This window comes from Falco punctatus (genome assembly GCF_963210335.1).
Source record: "Falco punctatus genome assembly, chromosome: 5".
NCBI classification, from domain to species: domain Eukaryota; kingdom Metazoa; phylum Chordata; class Aves; order Falconiformes; family Falconidae; genus Falco; species Falco punctatus.
In genome coordinates, this window is record NC_137584.1 from 38,354,295 (window position 1) to 38,373,988 (window position 19,694).

General features: G+C 43.0%; 1 protein-coding gene across 1 annotated transcript in view; it reads left to right on the forward strand.

Moving 5' to 3' along the window:
* The first annotated feature begins 2 nt into the window (after positions 1 to 2).
* The window catches only part of DACT2 (dishevelled binding antagonist of beta catenin 2), a 43,667-nt gene continuing 23,975 nt past the window's right edge, over positions 3 to 19,694 (forward strand). The window contains 1 exon segment of the mRNA XM_080388536.1: positions 3 to 19,693. Within this exon segment, the coding sequence (XP_080244662.1) occupies positions 19,286 to 19,693 (408 nt within the window). The 5' untranslated portion in view covers positions 3 to 19,285.

A 19,694-nucleotide genomic window follows, 5' to 3' on the forward strand; every position in this document is an offset into this window, starting at 1 on the left:
GCCAGTCCAAGACTCCTTTGGGCACGTTAAGTTTTTACTGCTCATTTTCTCCTTTGCATTATATAATTATGAATTAAAGACAATATATTATACACACACACACACACACACACAAGTTCATTGTATGTACTTCTTATTACCATTCACTTAGCAACAATGATTTCTTTTTTATTTAATTTTATTTCATTTAAATTCATTTTTCATTCGACTCCTTTCCATTCCATTTCATTTAAAATACTTCCCAATCATTTTATACTTTCACTTGAAGCTCAGAAAAATTACATATTCACCAGATTTAGGATATTCTGCTAATAATACATCATCATTCCTGACTTCAAAGGACTTAAGAGCCTTAAAAATTTCTGGCTGCTTATCATAGCAGGGTACAAAACTCCCTGGGAGCAAAACATCAGCTTTTCCACGGACAGATTATCAAGGGCAGTTATAACCTTGCCCAGCATGTCAATGAACTTCATCTTGGCTGTTTTACTTTTTCCTACGGCTGTGTAAATTCATGCAAGCAGGGATATGAAGCGGCAGCTAGGTTATTTGTTTCTCAGCAATTAAGTAAAAAACTTGTATGTTTCTAAAGATAACACTAATAAACTGTAGATAGTTTTGAGGACTTCTAACAAATTCATATGATTTGACCCCTGTATCAGAAGTGCTGGCAATGACACAGCTACCCTTGTACTCAAATGTACTCAGCAAATGCTGAGCATCTATCTTACTTAATGGGGCAGGGTACAGCGATTCCCTGACCAGCTGTGTAAGCAGGAGAACCAAAGGGCAGATTTTTCACCTCAGATATGATCCTGTAGTAATGATTTTGGCCACAGTCTCTTGTCTCTGCACAACATCACATTATCAGGTGGATGCACCAGCTTGGGTTAGCACTAGTTAAAATGTCTTTCCACAAACCTCCATTAGTCAGTGTAAATGAGGCTGGAATCAAGCAATAGCATATTGTGGATATGATAAAAGAAGTCTAAAAGCTCTGGAAACATTTGGATAGCAGGGCTGTCCAACAGCCATAAATTCCAGAAGCTTGAGTTTGCCTCCAGGTAGTCTAGAAAGAAACTACCTGCATTTTACCCAAAGTTTGTTGAAGCCAACACATCGTTAGAAAATGTTTCCATTAGAAAAGTTGTTGGTTTTCAAATAATACTTGTTTCATCAAACAACCTCTGCTTCCAGCAGTTACCCAGCTCCTCTGTTAATGTACCAGGCAGGCAGCTGCTTCTTCAAGCCACTCTCCTTCCCATGCCTGTCTGCAGCCCAGTTTATTCAAGATCTATGAAGCTTGTTTTCTCACTCCCAGCTAGTTCTGGATGCACAGACACACTAATACTCTTAACAATCCCTGGCCTTCCCTTGGTCCTCTCCTTTTAAGGTGCCACCACCTTAGAAGGCACCCACTGTTCAGCGTGCAAGCAACATTCCTAGCACGCCTAGTCATCCTTCCATAACTACTATTTACTGCCAAAATCCCACCTTCCTCTGTAGGAAACCTGTCTTTCCAGCTCTTCCCAGCTATACCCACATCTGCTCCCTAGCTTGGCTCAATTTTGAGCACACCACAGTCTCTGCAGGTGCCTTTTCTGGAAACACTTCTATCCCTGAGGCACTGCCTACTCTTGGCTTTCCAAAATAGGCAGTTTCCCAGACTTTTTCTCTCCTCCTCATCCTACCAAGCTGGCTTACATATAGTTACAGCTTTGTCCTTGATTTCCACCACTCATCACCACCATAACTTCCCTTTCCTACCTCCCCTCCCACATCCCAGAAAAGCCCTTCACGTAGTGCAGCTGCTGCTCCCCCGCACTTCATTGAGAGTCTCCTACATCAAAGCAGTAGCATAAGGAGCTGTTGTCAACCTCCCAGAGTAGAGGATGCTGAGTGACTCCAAAGCATGAAGAGGAAAGTACTAGAATCAATTTGGGGAGAGTGTTTTGACCTAGAGCAGAAAATTTCTATGACCCTTCGTCTGAGCTGGTTTTGTCTCCCAGCCATACAGTGGTGGGAGACCACTTGAGAAGCCTGGCGGTTCCTTCGACTGACATACATGTGAGGCTGTGAAGATGGCAGCAGCTGTGTGGAGAGCTATAGAGATGCCAGGGTAAATGATAACTGGCAGACTCATCGGCTTGATGTACTTAAGCCATGAGTAGACCCTGTGTGGCTTCTGCTTATCCACAACTCCATGATCATAGAGCCAGGGGCTGGAGTGTCTCTGACTCCTGTGTCCCACAGAGCGAGGAAATATCAAACTGCTTCGAAAGCTGCCAGGGGAAGTTTTGTCAGGAAATATGAAAATCTCTTTTCATAAGGATTCACTTGCTCCACCAAAATACTCACACCTGATTTTTGTTGGGGAAAGTTTCTCAGCTCCAGAATGAAACTTTTCATGGGAAGAGGTGGGAAGAGACTAGTCTGCTGCAAACAGGTTGATAACTAGGGCATCCAAGTTACAGAGCCTGGAATAAGGATATAGGGGAGGTTGGAAACAGAGGCGCTAAATAAGCCTCTCCTATAACCTGGGTGTGTGGGAGCACTGCACAGTAATTTATTGACTAGTTTGCAAAACTCTGAAGGCTTTGTTTCATCTCAAGGCAGAGTGGGAAACTCCAGAGTTGAAGGAGACAACAGCTAAAAACAGTCACACTGGAAAAAGCTACAAAGGCGTAGGTGAGGGTGTATTTGTAAAACAATGTAATTGAAATATTTCAGCAGATAACTTTTGCAGACAGTTCACTTTAAAGCTGCTATGTGTAGTACCCATGTAGGCCGCATATTTTTTTCATTTCCTCCCACACATGATCACTGATGGCTTTGGAGCGGTAACACTGCTACACGCCTCCTGGGATCCTTTCCCTCTTGCCGATCCCGATCCCTGCCCCGAGCGACACCGGGGACGCCGCCTGACGCCTTTGCGCCACCTGCTGGCTGCCGGGGAGCTTGGCAGGCAGCTCACACGGATTGCACAGAGTGCTGGTGAGGTGTTTCCATCGAAATATCGATGATAATTGTCTTGTCCCTGAGAGGTAATAGTCACTCAGAACCCCAACTCACTTTTTTTTTGGCCCTTCCCCGTCCGCCCCCCCCCCCCGCTATTATCATAGTCAGATTGACCTCCAACAGGTCACAGCCTATTCAGGATTTCTGCAGTTTCCAACCCTTTATGTCACCTCCCTTTGGTTTTAAAATGTTCCTGTGCTTAATTACCCCAGTTTCAAAAAAGTATGCCTTGTTTCTAATGCCTTTTATCTCCAAATAATGTACTGTTTTTCCTCTGAGATGGAAAGGGGTCGTTAAGAAGCCAACACAATGAAAAGATAACGTTCTTTGTCTTTCCACAAAGACAGCATACAGAGTAGTCCATGCATTCCCAGGCTACTTCCTGGATGTGAAACGATATATAATTAAACACCTTCCTCAAAGCTGAAGAAAGGACCAGTGTCTAAAAATGTCACCTCCAGCTGCTGGATACCAAAGACTTTGTGAGAGAAAGGCTCCTTGCCTAAAGGCTGGAGATGTTTGGCTGAAAGCCCCTTCTGAGCACAACCAATATACAGTGAAAGGAAGCCTGAGGCTACCAAAAACTACATTTCCAGATCTGCCAGCTTAATAATTGTCTAAGATATTTGATATTGGATTAAGGGGACATGGCCATAACAGTAACTATTTTGCCTTTAAAACTAGACCCCACTTATAATTTGATTAAAATAAGCAAATGCTTTTGCAGTCTGAATTAATATACTTGGTACCCCAATTAAAAATAAAAATAGCTTATGTTTAGCTTGTTGTTTCTGGTGGGAGAAAAAAAAATAAAAAAGGAAAGCTGTTACTGGAGTTTCGTGTAACAAAAAGTCAGCCATTGGAACAGCCACAGGGGAGAGAGCAAAAGTGCAGCTAGCTGAAATGCATTTCTGACAGTAACTAATACTGGATGCTAAGGGAAATCATATATGTAATGGTGCAGCCTGAGAGTAATCCTTTCCACTGTTTCCACACCCGTTCTTCAGCAATCAGCAGCTGTGAGTTCCTGAGGTGATGGATGCACTCCAGCTACATTTAACAGCCACCAGTGGACCAATCCTTCATGATTTTTTCTAATCTCCCTTTGTCTAGCTATGTGAACTTTAGTCTCCACAGTATCCTGTAGCAATGAGTTCTTCAACCGAATTGTGTTGTGCAAAAAGGATTTTTTTTCCTACTGCTTCTCCACTATCACAAGCGTAATATTTCAACCACCCTATAAAGACTTCCAGGCAAAAAAGTAGCTAGAAACTCAACTCCCTAATGTAAAAATCCATAAAGAAATTAATCCTTTGAAAATGACATCTTTGCCTTTTAGAAATCTCTTTTTAAAAGGCAAGAATTCACTCCTTTTTCCTTGACAAATTATCTTTTCCATGAGTTTGCAAGTCTAAAGGATCACAGGAGGAACACGCTGTCAGGAGGTCATGATTAGAGAGACGCAAAATGCACCAAAGCCACCTTCTGCCCGGGCTCACTGTATGCTGCTCAGCCGCCTTAAGGACAGAACCAATAGTTACTCATGTGTCTCTGGTGCTGCTAGGTGGGGGTTTGCTTTATGGATTCATACCAGAGATGAAAACCTTACCTTAAACCTGTGTGTGCTCTAATGCTTTTTAGGCATTAACACTCTTTAAGTGTACTACGCACACCCTAACAATTGTGTTTTACACATCAACACACACATATAAATGTATATAGATGCATGTACATAGATACAGTAGTTAGATTTTTCCTTTTAATTTGGTAGTTTTGAAACTATTCTAAATGGAATATCATTCAATGCCCATTGCTGCATATAAAACCCAATTTAAGGTAAACAGGGAAACTGTTATCTCCCTTAAAAGTTAGCTTGAATAATTCCAAAGCTTTTCTTGCTATTGTTATCCCTTATTTGGGATTACATATTTTAAATGTCGCCTTCTACAAATGAACACAATAGATAAAGTATTTTTCTTGCAATATTAATTAATCATGCAAAATTGCTTTTAAGTGCCATCCACGCTAAAAGGGAATTCATACAACATATATAAATGTATTTCCATGTTGCTAAGATCTTTTATCTACAACTTGCACAGTTCAAAACAATGATGCCACAACATGGCACTGGTTGAAAATATTTGATGGAGCATTTTTTATTAGAATATGCTGTTACTGGCAAAAGAATTTTGTAGCATCTTGTGGGGTTTTATATAAAAGCAGTTATATATAAAAGATGTACATAACATTAAAATCAAAATAGAATATTTGTGATTGACTCCTTTCTGGAATATTGTCCTGACTTCCTCCTTTTGTATTGTTTAAATTCACCAATATTTCATTAACCTAACACAGGCAGCTTAACTCTGCCACTTCCTACCTTTAGACTACTTAACTTCCCAGCTTTATTCAAGCAATAAATATCAAAGTGTGGCTACGAACACTGGTACAGTTTAGTTTCATACAGTCTATTTGGGTTTTCACCCACACAGAATTTACTTTGCCCTGGTCATTTGATGGATGGTTGGCGACTATAGTCTCCCCAGACGCGGTGCAGTCTGGTATTGTGCCATTAGGTGTCACTCTGGACCATGCAAAAGAAGACCAAAGCCTGAAGGAGCATCTTCCCATCAGCAAACAAGACCCCAGTTTCAAAAGAGGAGATACGCCTTCCAGGACTGCATCTTACCCATGTGCCCTCCCCAGTATGCACACCTTGGCTTCCACCTCCGCGCTCCTCCGCAGGCACTGGCGGTGCTAACACAACAGCACACATTGGAAAGCAGGTCAGGTGCCAAACAGCAAAAACTCGGTCCTATCCTTTTATTTCATGAAGGAACAATTTCTAAGGTCCGTAGTTTTCAGTCACACAGAGACACTATGAAAAACCACGGCTGTAGGGTGTTCCCTCGCTCCCTCTGGAGGGCCGAGGGCAATGCCAAGCACGGCATCAGAGCTTAGAGCAAATATCCAGCAAATGAGTTGTTTGGTGGATCGGATCTGAAGCCAACTGACTAACCACCCTATTCCTGCACTGCTTCTTTTGTGTTCTGCTTCTTTTAGTCTTTTTGGTTGCTCTGCTTGTTTGTTTGTAGTTTTCTCCTGACTCGGTTGCTCCCAGTGAAGCATTTCATCTGTTTGTTGCAACTCCCCCAGGGGAAGCGGGGAGCAACGGTAACTTTGATCTTGTCGGAAGTAATAGCAGTGGCAAGGTAAGGTGCTCCCACATCTGCTGGGTGGATTCTGCTGATGCTGAAATCCTGGGGCAGGGGGGAAACCCACATACCGACTTCTTGTGGCGGCAGGATCAGAGTCTAACTGCACTTACTTATATTCCCAACCTTACAGTCTAAGACATCACGGTACTTTATGCATGAACTGCAGGGAACACAGCTGCCATGTCAAAACAGGACAAATTTTAAAAGCCCCCAGATTTCCTGCTGACATGACTGTATTGCACACAACAGCTGTGGAGTTTTGGGCCCATCCTGGCATTTCAGCCAAAGGGAAAAGTCCTGCTTGGAATAAGACTTTTGCCCATTGCCCCATAGTTCCACTAATTCTAAGCAGCTCACAAAGACCCGAAGGTGGGGCATCTTTGAAATACTTCATAATCTAATCACATTTATTTCATTTCAGGCAGAGCACCTCATATGTTGCAGTAAGATAAGGCTGGATTCATTTAAAAGGAAATGAAAGAATTATAACACCCAGAGGTTATTAAAGGTTCTGCTTTTTGATAGCAGAGGCATTAATACCCTCTCAGAAACCACACCGCATATAGACACACAGGAAAAAGCCAATAGAACAGGGGCTTTAGGTATAAGCCCTGAGAGCCATGTAAGTGAAATTCACTTTGAATCAAGCGAGAAGCATAGCACTGTCAGGCTGAGAGCTCACATACCAGAAATGACAGCTTTCATTGGAAAACCTCACCCAGAAACCAGTGACATAGGGAAGCAATTCTTATCCCTCCTCCAGAGATGGGTACCCAGAGCACTAGTTCCTGGTGGTCACATGGCATGGCTGTGCTGTTTTAGGGGGCTCCCAGTGTGCCTGAGACAAAATGACAGGCAGGAACACAGGCACCAAGGATGTGGGAGTGCTGCAAAATCTACCGTTCCAAATCCAGCCTGGTGTGTAAACATTGACTTGATATTAGCATCAGGTAGGAATTGTTCTTTGGGGTAGAAGTAAAACATTTCAAACGGAGGCATTTCAAACTGAGGTGGCCCATTTTCCAACAGAAAACCGATACTTTTCAACTCCTGTCACCATCACCTTTACCATTACAAGGGGCAAGCTGCTGCTCTGCATGCTGGAGAAAGGATGGCTAACTTGCACCGCAACCGTTCTCCAGAAAATCTGCTGCATGATTCAGCTGGTGTCCTTGAAGGCTCTGAGGGATGTCTGAGGCAGTTGTCTTCTCAGCCTGTGAGACAGTAAAGTGTGTCTTTTTGTCCCACCTTCAGCAATGTTAGAAAGAGGAGTGAGCATCTCCTTCTCCATCATACCCTCTCGAGTCTCCTCTTCTTTCCTCATTTTCCCACATTTATCCAGGGGACAACCAGAACCTCATCCCAAATCTCTGTCACAGTAAAGTAACGCCTGCTGTCTTCTCTGCATCTCACCTTATGCGGTGGACAGAAGAGACAATGCCATTCATTTCAACATGGCTTCCAGAGGACTATAAAGAAAACAGTCCTCCTGTTGCTGCCTTCATTTGATGTCCTGGGAGGGGTGGGTTACTGTCTTCTAGCTAGGATGGATCTGCAATGGAATACATTGATTAGCAAACAGGAAATGCACACAAAGAAAATCTAATCTTCCAAATTTTCTGTAGAAAGAGCTTTAGAGGATTTAGACAACCATTTGCTTCCAAAGGAGATTTGAGCATCTGATTTAAAATATTCTTTTCTGTCCAGATGAAATATTTCTTTGGGTGCCCACACATGCAGAGATACTTTGGTTTTTGCAAGTGTTTCTGTGTTTATCCTTAATCTGCACTGCAGCTGGTGAATCAGTGTTGTTTTACAGGTATTAAAAACATTCAGCAGGGTAGCTGCTAGCTAAGGTTTCAGACTCCTGATAACAGATGGCAGATGTTCTTCCTAGTAGCAACAACAGCTAAAACTCAATAGCAGCTGCCTCTGTTTTGGAAGAGAGAATGGAGAGAACTTGATCCACGCTGATGTTTGGAGAGGGCTGGTCTTAGGGCTTCTGGCATACCTAGCAAGGTTAAAAAAGCACTAATGTCTCACTTAAGGTCAGAAGAATAGGGCAAAAAAGATCTACCTTGCTGCTAACGTCGATTTGGGCACTAATTTTGCAAGGCAAATTTTGGGTGAGGATTTCTGCCATATATCTACTCTGTTGAGAAAGATCTTCTGAAGAATTGTATCTACTCAGAAAAGAGAGGAAATTTAGCAGTGCTTCAGGGAAGAAGAATCTGGGAAGCAGGAATGGAAAGGCCTGATGGACAATTTCACCCTTGTAAATGGAAAGAAAAGAGTCTGTGCTACTTGATCTTACTTTACTCACGCTGCTGCAGAAGGCACAGATGTGAGAGAGCTACGGTGCCTCCCAGGCAGGCTTGCACAACGCTCCCAGGGGACGCCCAAGCCATGGTGCGAGGCCATGAGCTAGCACCACAATTACAAACAGCACGGCTGTGCTAGAGCAGTGCCGAGGCACGAAAGAGCTCAGGGACACCAACACAATGACACTCACACAGTCCTGCTAGGACCTGAAGGAGTATCTCTGGACACATACTGCACTGACATAGCAGTTCGCTCCAGATCTCCAAAATGGCACAGTGATCCCATGGTCAGCGAGAACAGAAAGAGCAGCAGTCTGTCCTGAGAGTGAAGAATGTCAGATCTGAGACACGAAGAGCAAACATGTGCAGATAGGAGAAGGACAAGCCACCAAATCCAAACATAACCTGAGCAATTTTTGGAGGTTCAGTTAATCCCTTAAGTGACTTCTGATTTCCTCTATTTCTCTCCATGTCATTCAGGATTCCTGATGGTGATATTATTTTTTTCTCTGTAATCATTCTTAAACATCTAGCTGCGGAAACACTTTCAAATAGATGCTGCATCCTCAAACCCCTTCTCCAAGCTCCAGGTTAAATCAGTGTAGTGGGACAGGTGGTCAGGCAAAGCTTTGACTGAGATCTAGAAATGCCTGCCCCTTGCTGACCTAAAAGCAATGCTTGCCTTGTGGCACTGTCGTACTTTGGTTCTCACACCATTATGTTTGGCAGTAACTGTGTACCAGTGCATCATGGTCTACAGTGTTGTATAAACATAATAATTACAAAAGCTCCCACCTGAGGGGTAAATGCTCCTCTGAAATTCCTTTGCCAACTCTTTGGCATTGGTATTTCAGAGAACACATGTGCCCGCAACACCAAAGCACAATTATCTCAGTTAGCGGAACAGGAGCATGAACAGCAGCACTAGCAATTCCTGCGGTTGTGCTGCATCCACTCCTAATGGCAGAAAGCCTGTTGTCCAGAAAACCTATTATCAATCACAGGAGACTGTTTTACAGGCAACAGGTCAAGCTCAGACCAAGCTTAATTCCCTGGACATTTTTCAAGCTGGATTCATGTATGCTCAAAGTGGACCTGGCTGAATATCTTTAACAGACAGATAATTTATATGTAGGGAGTACTGGGTCATTAATATGTGACATTTTCTAGCAGTGCCATAGCTGAAATACACTCTAGTGTTACTTGTGCTTCTCTAGGAATTAGACCGGCATCCTTTGGGAGAACTTCTCTGCTGTCTCAATCCTGATGCAGATTTAACCCAGCACCCTCTTGACATAAGCCTCTTTCAATTCTATAAGCTCCTCTGCTCCTGCCCATTCTAGCAAGCCCTCCATAATACCTCTAAAGAGGAGTATAAGAACATTCAGCAGGAGATGAGTCTCAAGATACTTATTTTATAGCCTGGCACAGGTGGGAAGACTACCTGGTATCACTGCAGCCAAAAGGACAGCAAGACAGGTAAGAGATGCCCTGTATGATCACCTTCTTACATCAGAAAGACATGTGGGAAGAGACAAGGCCACGTGAGTCTCCTGTGCCAAGGGATGAGATGTTACGTATGGTAGTATGTACAGAACAGTAATACGTATTTCACACCACACCAAATCATCTCATGTCCAATGAACTGTCTCATATGTCTTTTTGCAATCAAATTATGATTAAGGAATACCTGGACATGGATTGAGAATATTTATAATACTTTAAGAGATTTTAAGAACCCAGCATTTTATAAAAAGCTCCAGTTAAAATCTCCTGTCCCCTGTCCCAGGTGTTCACATGGCAACGTACTTTGCAATTAAACTTGTCTAATAAAAATCCAGTTAAGAAGGTAACCAAGGAATCTTCATAGGCACCTGGCAATAAACATAAATTTGCTGAAAAGGAATACGTTGTAGAGAGGATGACATAGCAAAGTCGGGGCATAGATAATGTGTATGTGTGTGTGTTTGTTCACAGCCTATTCACAGCAAAAAAAATTGTGAACAGACATGTTAAGCAAAGCACAAACTCCACAGCCTCAGTAGAGAGGAATTAGAGATCAGCTATGCATCTCCCATTCATCTTCCCCATCCTGGAATGTGCAATATGTGCTTTAGCCCATCCCATTGCTGAGCACACAGTGTCTCAGTATGCTTGTAAGTTTTCCATTTGTTTTTCCACAGCTCGCTAAGGACTTATAACTGCCCCGATCATCACCATGCTGCAAAGATGATGATGAATTCAGCAGACCCTACATGCAAATGGTAATCCATGCAAAATGCTAGCTGATGGTACAGATACGCAACTGGAGTTTTGCAAACCTGCTGGAGTTGCATTACATGCTGAAAATACAGCCTCACAGAATAAGCACCATCTTCCTGCCAGCACAGCTCTTCCTCTGCAATATGCCTAAGAGCAAAGAACCATTGTCTGTAAAGTAATTAAATTTTATTCAGTAGCTAGTTTAGTTAACCTTTATAGGAAAGAAGTAAGTAAGAAATATCACTATTTTCATTTTCTACTGCTCTTTTTAGACATGACAAAATGAAGCAAGGCTTTGTTGAGAAAAGCTTGCCATAATATTGCTCCACTGATACGTTTAGCAATGCTGCAGTGGTATGATGTATACCAGTACATTTTCCCAATGTATAATGCTGAAGCAATCTCTGCTATGGTTTTATCACTGACCTAGCTATGGGGCCCAGACAAGCTCCAGCTTTGGGAAATGCAGACACAATTGAAGCTCTGTGATTAAGCCTTTCAGGGTAGACTCAGCAGGAAAGCACGCTCCCCAAGGCATGTTTTGCGTATGTCTGCTCCTTCTTACAAACAGAAGCAAAGGAATAGTTGCAATGGTTGAAATGCAGGATCCAGTATATGAGTTTTCATATACTTCCATCCTAGTGAAAGGAAAGGACTTAACATTATAGGAATGAAACAAGGAATTTGATAAGGTTTCTTCTCCCATCTCAGATTGACGCGCTTCTGTGGGGATACACACATCTGCACTTTCTAAAAGAACTCATTTAAGTGAAAACATTTCCCAGTCGCCACAGTGCTCAGTGTGATTCTTACAAGCCATCGTATAAATCTTATGAGCTCACAAAACTCACAAAAATATTCCTACTAGCCATTCAGGTCAGTGGAGCAAACTGGATCTGCCCCATTTTATCTCTCCTAGAAAAGAGAATGTATTTTAAAGCATGCCAAATAAAATCACAGTCCTCACAAATCAGCAAGTTGTCTTGTTTTTTCTGCTTTTTAGTGAAAGAACCCAAAAGGAGCAGGCCTATGAGCATCCAGCAAGCTAAGGGTGCGTTATCTGAATACATTCAGTGCCTGTTAGTCAATAAAAGTACATTACCCTGCCATTCTCCGCATTGCAGTCTAACCCCCACTACCTGCACAGATTTCCAATGCAAATAAATACAAACACTAGCTAAATCAGCATGCTGTGAAACTGTAAGAGAAATTCCTCTTTCTTTCGATGTTTCTCCTGAATATCCTTAAGCTAACTATTTTTAACAAAAGGTGTTTTGTTCTGAATGCCCTGACCTAGAATTTGCAGAAGTATTTGGCAAGATCAGAATTAATGGGTCTTTAGGCTTCAGTTTAGCAAGATACTAAAGCATGTGTCTAATTTTAAGCACAGAAGTAGTGCTTTTGATTTCAGTGAGACCACTGACCTTTTTAAAGTTAGGTGAGTGTTTACATATCTTGCTGAATAGGTGCCTTGGGGCTTTCTAACCATAGGTCCTAAAAACTTCTGCCATCCTTAACTAAGCTTGTCAATACATCACCATGAAAGGACCCCTTTTTGTCCCTCTTTTCTCTGGCATTGTGCATTGTGGTTTTTTTCTCAATGGAAAAACTATATGAGGTTGGTTTGCACTAACTAAACTTTAAGCTACATCTGTCCAGAAGAAGGGTAGTGCCCTTCCTTTATAAGACTTCAGAGTTAATCAGTGGAATCCTGCTGTAGGGCAGGAATAATACTCTATACTCTGGAACTGCACACTGGCCTGAAGCTTCTCCTGTCGGAAACACATTCCTTTTTCAAAGAAGGAGACTCAGACCTTACACACACCAGGTTTTGCTTTGTTTTTCAGAGAAGTATGTATGGAACTTTGAAAACAGAAAGATCATAGAGAGTTTCACACACATGCACACATATACACACATGAAAAATGATGAAAAGACAAATCCACAAGCAAATGCTAGTTAAGAATCTAATGTGAAACATACGATGTGAAATATAAAGCATGGAAAAAAAATTCTCCAATTGGTATAACTTTAAAGGCTTTGATGGATTAATTTCTTAATGGTGGACAAGTGAAGGAAGAAAACTGAGACCACTTGGACTAGAGGAAAATAAAAATTATAAATGATTAATCAACAAAACAGCAGAGACTGTGATTCCAAATATTTTTAGAAGACAGCTGTGCAATCCAAAAGTATTTCTGTGCATCTAAGAATGAGAGCGTACCCCGGAATGAGGGGTCACCTGGCAATCTGGCATACAAACAGAAAAGGTGGCAGCTTGGATATGCAAACATGATCAGTTATATTGAAAAACCATTGAAGGGAAAGAAGTTAAGGAAAAGCAATGATGAAGAGCAAGGACTGAACTGTGAGGAATGTCTGGAACTGTATTGCAATGTTGCTGGAATTCACATTTAACATTAACGATCAGGAAGAAGGTTTTGAACAATACTGTAATGATGTGAACTTGCTAAGCATTATGAATGATAATGAGGGCTGAAAAATATTGCTGCGGAGCCAAAGGAAATCAGAAGGACAGGAAGAAAGTGAGGTTCTGATGGGAAAAAAATACAAGCTATAATTTATGGGATTAAATATGAAAAGAAGGGAGGCTGTGAGAGAGAATTAGGTTATAAGGCAGTCAGTTCTGAATTTTCATCAGGACACCAATGAGGGAGATCAATGGGTATAAAAGAAGATACCACTCAATGTGAAGAAATGACCATCATTCTTCTTGGCTTCTGATGCAACAGCACAAGGCAGACTGTGCCCTGCTCTGTGTGCCTGATTTCAGGTGAGCATTGACCTGCAAACTGTTCTTAGCAGAAGCTGAGGTGAAAAAGCGCAATCAGCCCCAAGTGAGCACAACCCAGTGCAAGGCTACAAGCCTCCTTGTAGAGGAGGGCTCCTGCCGGCATTGACAAAAGAGGCGCAGCCCGCAGGGGCAGCAGAATGACCCTGCTTCCAATTCCTCTTTGCCTGTGTCCCAGCCCAAGCAGCCAGCCTGGCTCCTTCCATCACAACCGAGGTGAGATTTTGAAGTGACGGGGGAGGGCTGCTGCCTCTCTTAGCTGCAAGTTACTGATAGCTCCTCTTCAAAAACCTCCCTACTCCTGTCCTGTGGGACAGCCTTCTGGCCCAGGTCCTCCCTTTTGGGTCTGTCCATCCCATGGCAGAAGCACCCAGCATCCACATTTGGCATCTCATTCTTAGAGAAGACAAATTGTTTCCTTTACTCCCAAAGTCTTACACCAACTTAGTGTCCATGAACACGTGGAGGTGCAGTGACTCTCTGATCGCTGGCCCCAAGCCAACTGTAGTCAGCACATGTGCCCCCCAGACACCTCTGGTTACAATCTGTTGTAAACTTAGACCTCTTGCACTTCAAATGGTTAGTTCTTCATGTTCCTCCCTGTTAGTTTAGAACATCAATGTTTTCAAGATCCTTTGCAAGAAGCCATTATAGCTACACCAAATTTTATCACACTTTTTCCACTCTCTATTAGGTTCCCACATCTCCTTTCTGAATACTGATGCCCTTAACTGTTTTCTGGCTTAACTCTAGGCTTTTGCCTCCAGATTCATCCTGGCTATGGTATGCCACTCTTTCTGCCTACCTGGATTTCTGGTCCCCACCACTTTCTCCATTTGCCTGCGTATTCATGCTTCTTGAGTCCCCATCTGTACAACATTGCTCATGTGCCTCTCCAGTTTACCTATCTATCCACAGATTTATGGACATGCACACATTTCTACATGGTCCAAAATATAGGCTTCTAGTTCCAAAGATTTCAGATGGAGGGCATAAACTGGAAAGATACAAGAATAAGCACTTTCATGCTATGCTTCTAACAGCCCTCAGCAGAGCCTCCTCCCTCCTCCCTTCCCTGCAACCCCCACCATTGTGCTGTGAGTGTCACAAGAGACTCAGTCTGCAACCCTGTGAAAAATAAACAGAAATAAGCACAAAACCAGATGGACATCTCCTAATCCCTGGTAGCTGAAGGCAGGATTTTGCTAGTGTTTTTAAAAGATTCCTCTTTCTAAAGACCTCCATCAATTCAAATCTGTTTTTGTAGCAGAAGCTGTGTGTCAGCTGCACTCTCACTTCCTTTTCCCTATCCATATAGTTCAAAAAGTCATTTTTTCCAATTCAAATCAAATTCTCTGAACTCTGCAAAGAGACCTTCCCACTAGTGACTTGTTTCTTTCTAATTAAATAAAATAATCCTTCAGACATGGGCCTTTAAGAAGAATGTTTTCAAAGGCAGCTGCTCTGCTAATTAGACAAAATGGATGATGGCAATTTACTTACAAGCATCTCACAGAGGGACATACAATCCTATGCATTCTCTGGCAAACAGTGCTAGTGCAGAAGTAACACTACCCAGAGCAACGTAAGGGTTTAGGCGACTTTCAGGATATTCTCAATGGTTGACCTTAACATTTCCAAAAAATGGCAGAAGGCTCCATCCCATGTCACAGAGGAACCCTGTACCACTAAGCAGTGCCTTGGATCTTTTACCTGAAAGGATATATGTTCAGTACATGTCTTCTGGAGCACACAATAATGATCAACAAGTATAAAAATTGCACTTTGCCTTATCTTGAGCAGGATAATGGCTTGTGTCAGGCTTGTCTCAGTCCACATGTGACTGCTTTGCATCCTCCAACTAACCTTCTAAACATCTGCCAGATGTCAACAGCTTAGAAGATTCCCTTCAGCAGTGTCTCTACATGAGACTCTCAGTACGATCAATGGCAAGAGGGTTGTGGAGTTCCCAGGAACAACAGCACAACACAGAGTACAGGGAGGATGGTGGGCAAAGTGAGGATGCTGATGCATGTACTGAGTTTCTGTCATGTCAAGAGGTAGTCCTAAACAAACAGATTCTTCCTCAGCTATTGCTATGCATGGCAATGTCAGTACAGGCTAAAAACACAATAAAATAAAGCTGAAGCCTATGTAGTAATGGTACCTCCACAGGGTAATGTTACCAAAAAACCCCTTTGAATTATTTTTCACCACAAAACATAAGCAAAGGTGGGAAGCAAACTGCAATTTAGCTCTTGAAGTTGTCTGGTATACAAAAGCATTTTGTGTACTCTGGACTTCACCCAAAGCAAACATTCAACTACTTTTAAACACATCTGGAGGTCAATAGAAGTTGTCTTACTCTTAACATTAGTCCCACACAAACTGCCTAATAAGCATTCACAAAACAAGGAGTAAAGTAATTTCTGTGGTCACATGAATGATTTGGCTTCACTTTCAAGTTCTACCACAGATTTCCTGTTCGATCCTGTGTAAAAGGGTTAACCTCTTTGTACATCTCCATTTGCCAAACAGGGTAAATAGCACCTGCCTTCTTTCTGGTGGTTTATGAGGCTCTGAGGGCATGTCTCTACCACAGGTGCAGGCACACCCAAGCTGGCTCCATATGAGGAGCACAATTAGTGTTTTTTCTAGGGATTCAAATTAAAATGCCCAGTATTCAACTTACCAAAGTGCTGAGTTCTCAGAACTGCAACTAAAGTCAAAGGGAACTCTGTTTGAAACAATAAAAGAGATATATATTAACTGCGTACTACTAAGTACACTAAAAAAAATCAGGCCAAAGGCATCTCCAATGGGCACCTAAAACGAGCAAGCATTTCTGAAATGAAACTCAACACCTCCGGGTCCCTCCTTGAAAACAAAAACAGCTTTATACCTTTTGGGATGTTGTGAAGACATTATTCATTCATACCGTAAGACACTTAATAAAAGTGAGAATGCCAAGTATATTTTTAAAAAGCAAAAGGAAATTCTATCAGCAGCGCACAGCTTAAATGATCTGCAACAAATAAGGCGTGGGCTGGAACATGAGGACAGAGGACAATGAATAGTCGCCCACTGATCATCCATCTTTGATTCTATACACTTATTGAGGAATAGACCTGTGAAACAACACTGTGTTATCACATCATACAAATCAGGACCTAAAGTCAGGTTATGTAGACAAATTGCTTTATTTCCTGCTGGTTTGGTGTCTGATTTTGCAGCCATGTAATTCCTTTACTACAGCTTTTTTGTAAAAGGATCCTCAGGATCTGTAGGTGGAAAACAGAAAACTTACTCCAACTCTTGCTTAAATCAAGAGTAATGTCTTTGAAATTAATGGAATTAAAGTAACATAAGTGAAAAGTCAAACCTTTTGGGTCCTGAAAAGTGCAAGCTAAATTTCAGCATTTGGATTCACTGTGCTAAAGCTAGGCAGCAAAACGGTGTGTTACTTACAGATTGCTACCTTTTTTTTAAGTCATCCTTAAAGTCTAGTGAAACTTTAAAAAGCACCAATATCGAACATTCTACTCTATCAGTCATTAAGAACAGCAGAAGTTTTGTCAGTCCCTACTATGAAGCTTTCACCTTCACTGCTACCCGCCCCCCCCCCCACCCCCCCCCATAATCTCACAGTTTTCATTTTGGGGGGCATTTCACACCTTTTATTCTCTCCTCCAGAAATCAGGTAACACAAGCTATTTGTTATTTGAAAAGATTAAGTGACATCATAAGGGTTCTGGGGAAGAAAGTAATCAGTACAACACGGGATAATCAGGAAGATGATTAGAATAAAGATACTGCTGTGATATAGCCCATTTGGGATTTAATGTATGAAAAGATAAAAAGATGAAAGAAGAGGAAGAACAAAGAGCAAGGGATAACAGTTCCTTGTAAAGGAAGGAGAAAAAGAAAGATATATAACCTTATATTATCTAATTCTCCTAGCAACTATATACTAACTGGTATTTGTGTCAGTGACTCGTATTTGGTCATGTTAGAACATGGTTTGAATAAAATAAGGAACTGCGGTGTATGTCTGTTTTAACAAGTGCCAAGCCAAGTGATTTACAAAAACGCTTCAGCTCCTCATACCTGCAATGGCATTTTGCAAGATTCTTGCCACATGCCACACAATGATGGCTGTTTGCCACCCTCCATCTGAGAGGTGACAGTTGATGCTGTCTTTTGTCAGCACCTTCAAAAGCATCTCAGTCTTAAACTCAGTTTTTCTTTCCACCTTGTAGGTGAAGAGTTCAGTCATCCTGGCACTGAGGCATTGCTCTGCAGAGGGAAGTTCAGCAAGATGAATGGGTAAGGAAGAAGAGCAGAAGCATATTCATTAAAGAGAAAGAAAAAAACCCCCAAAATATGCCTTAGATGATGTCATACATGTCATACCTCATACACACTTTAACTAAGCACTGTAGTGCTGTGACCATCAATCACTCCTGTTCCTGCAGTTCCATCTGCAGCTGGAGACATTTGTGAATATTTGTGCATGACTTGTCACAATAGGACCTCTCTGGACCCCTTCTGACATAGTTCAACTTTGCAGGGTAAATACTGTTCTCAAATCTTCAAGCTACATGAAAACTGTTGAAGGTGACATGGTGAAAGCAAGGCTTGGTCTTACTTGGATTATCAGATAATGTGGTGTGCAGGACTTGGTGAACAAACACATGAATAATTACACACACAGAGAGAGCAGGAGCTGGATTTGACAGTGCCCTAGTACTTCTGACATTCCTACAGGTAGGGACTGCTACAGGGAAGGGTAAGCTGGCTGCAGTCTCTGTAGTGGATATGGCCACCCACACATGGTGTTGAAAGAAGGCTACTTGAAACACAGATGACAGAGCAACTGGTTCCCACTCACTCAACTCACGTAATCCCAGTACAAAGTCAAGTGGCATTCAAATAAAAGTATGCTAGCTTTTAAAGATAAGCCGCAGGGTGAACAGAAGATAACCATGGACAGATGGGACACATGTGTGCTCACTACTTCACAGAGAATCAACCCCCTTACTGAAATTATTTCCATCTCTTGAGTGGGGCACACAGTGATGCCAGGTTCTGTGGGATCCAAATGCTTCCTATTTCAGCGTAGGCAGCAGAAAATTGAGTCTTCTGTAGCATGTCTCCACTGTGTTCACCACAGTTGGTATCAGAGCTTCTTCTCCCCCTCTGCATCACTGCAGACTACACATACTGGCTTTGCAGCCTGCTAACCTACCCAAGGAGCTGCCTGTCTTGGGAGCTTTAAAGACAGGAATTTCTCGGTAGCAACAGCATCACAGCCTTGGATTTCCATGATCAGTTGTGTTTTCAGGTCCCACTTAAAGCAAATCCTGAGCCCTTCATAGTAGGGGTTTGGGTTTTTTTCTGTTTTGGGGGGGTGGTGATTTTGGGGGGTTTTTGGTTGGTTTGGTTTTGGGTTTGTTTGGGGTTTTTTGGAGGGGGGGAATGGGGGGAGCTGAGCCACACCTTGACCTCACAAAATAGGTCTCAACCAACAGTTCAGTATAAGTGAGCGAACTTCTGCAATTAGGTCCCAGTTGAGTTGGTTTCTGGAGAGCAGGATGAGGAGTGCCGGTGCTGTGCCTGTGCCTGACAGGGAACTCCAGCAATGAGGGGAAGGGATGGAGTTACAACGCCCCGTTTTTGTGAGGGAAATGCTCTGCCTGCCAGCACCCACCGCACTATACCCTTGCACCGGCTGCATTCGCAGGCGGCTGCAGCGCGACGGCGGGCTCGGTCCTGCCGCCCCGGCACCCCGGGCGCTCCCGCCGCTCGGTACCCCGGCACCCCGTGCCGGCTGCTCGGACCCCCGGTACCCCGGCCCCCAGTGCCGGCTGCTCGGCCCCCCGGTACCCCGGCCCCCAGTGCCGGCTGCTCGGCCCCCCGGCCCCCGGCGCCGAGGCGAGGGCTGCCCCCGGGCAGGCAGGAGCCGCCCCCGCGCGGGGCGGAGGGAGCGGACGGGCACTGGCTCTTCGCCGCGCGTATCCACCCCGAGAGGTGGCCCCGGCGCTGCAGCCCTGTTCCCTTCCC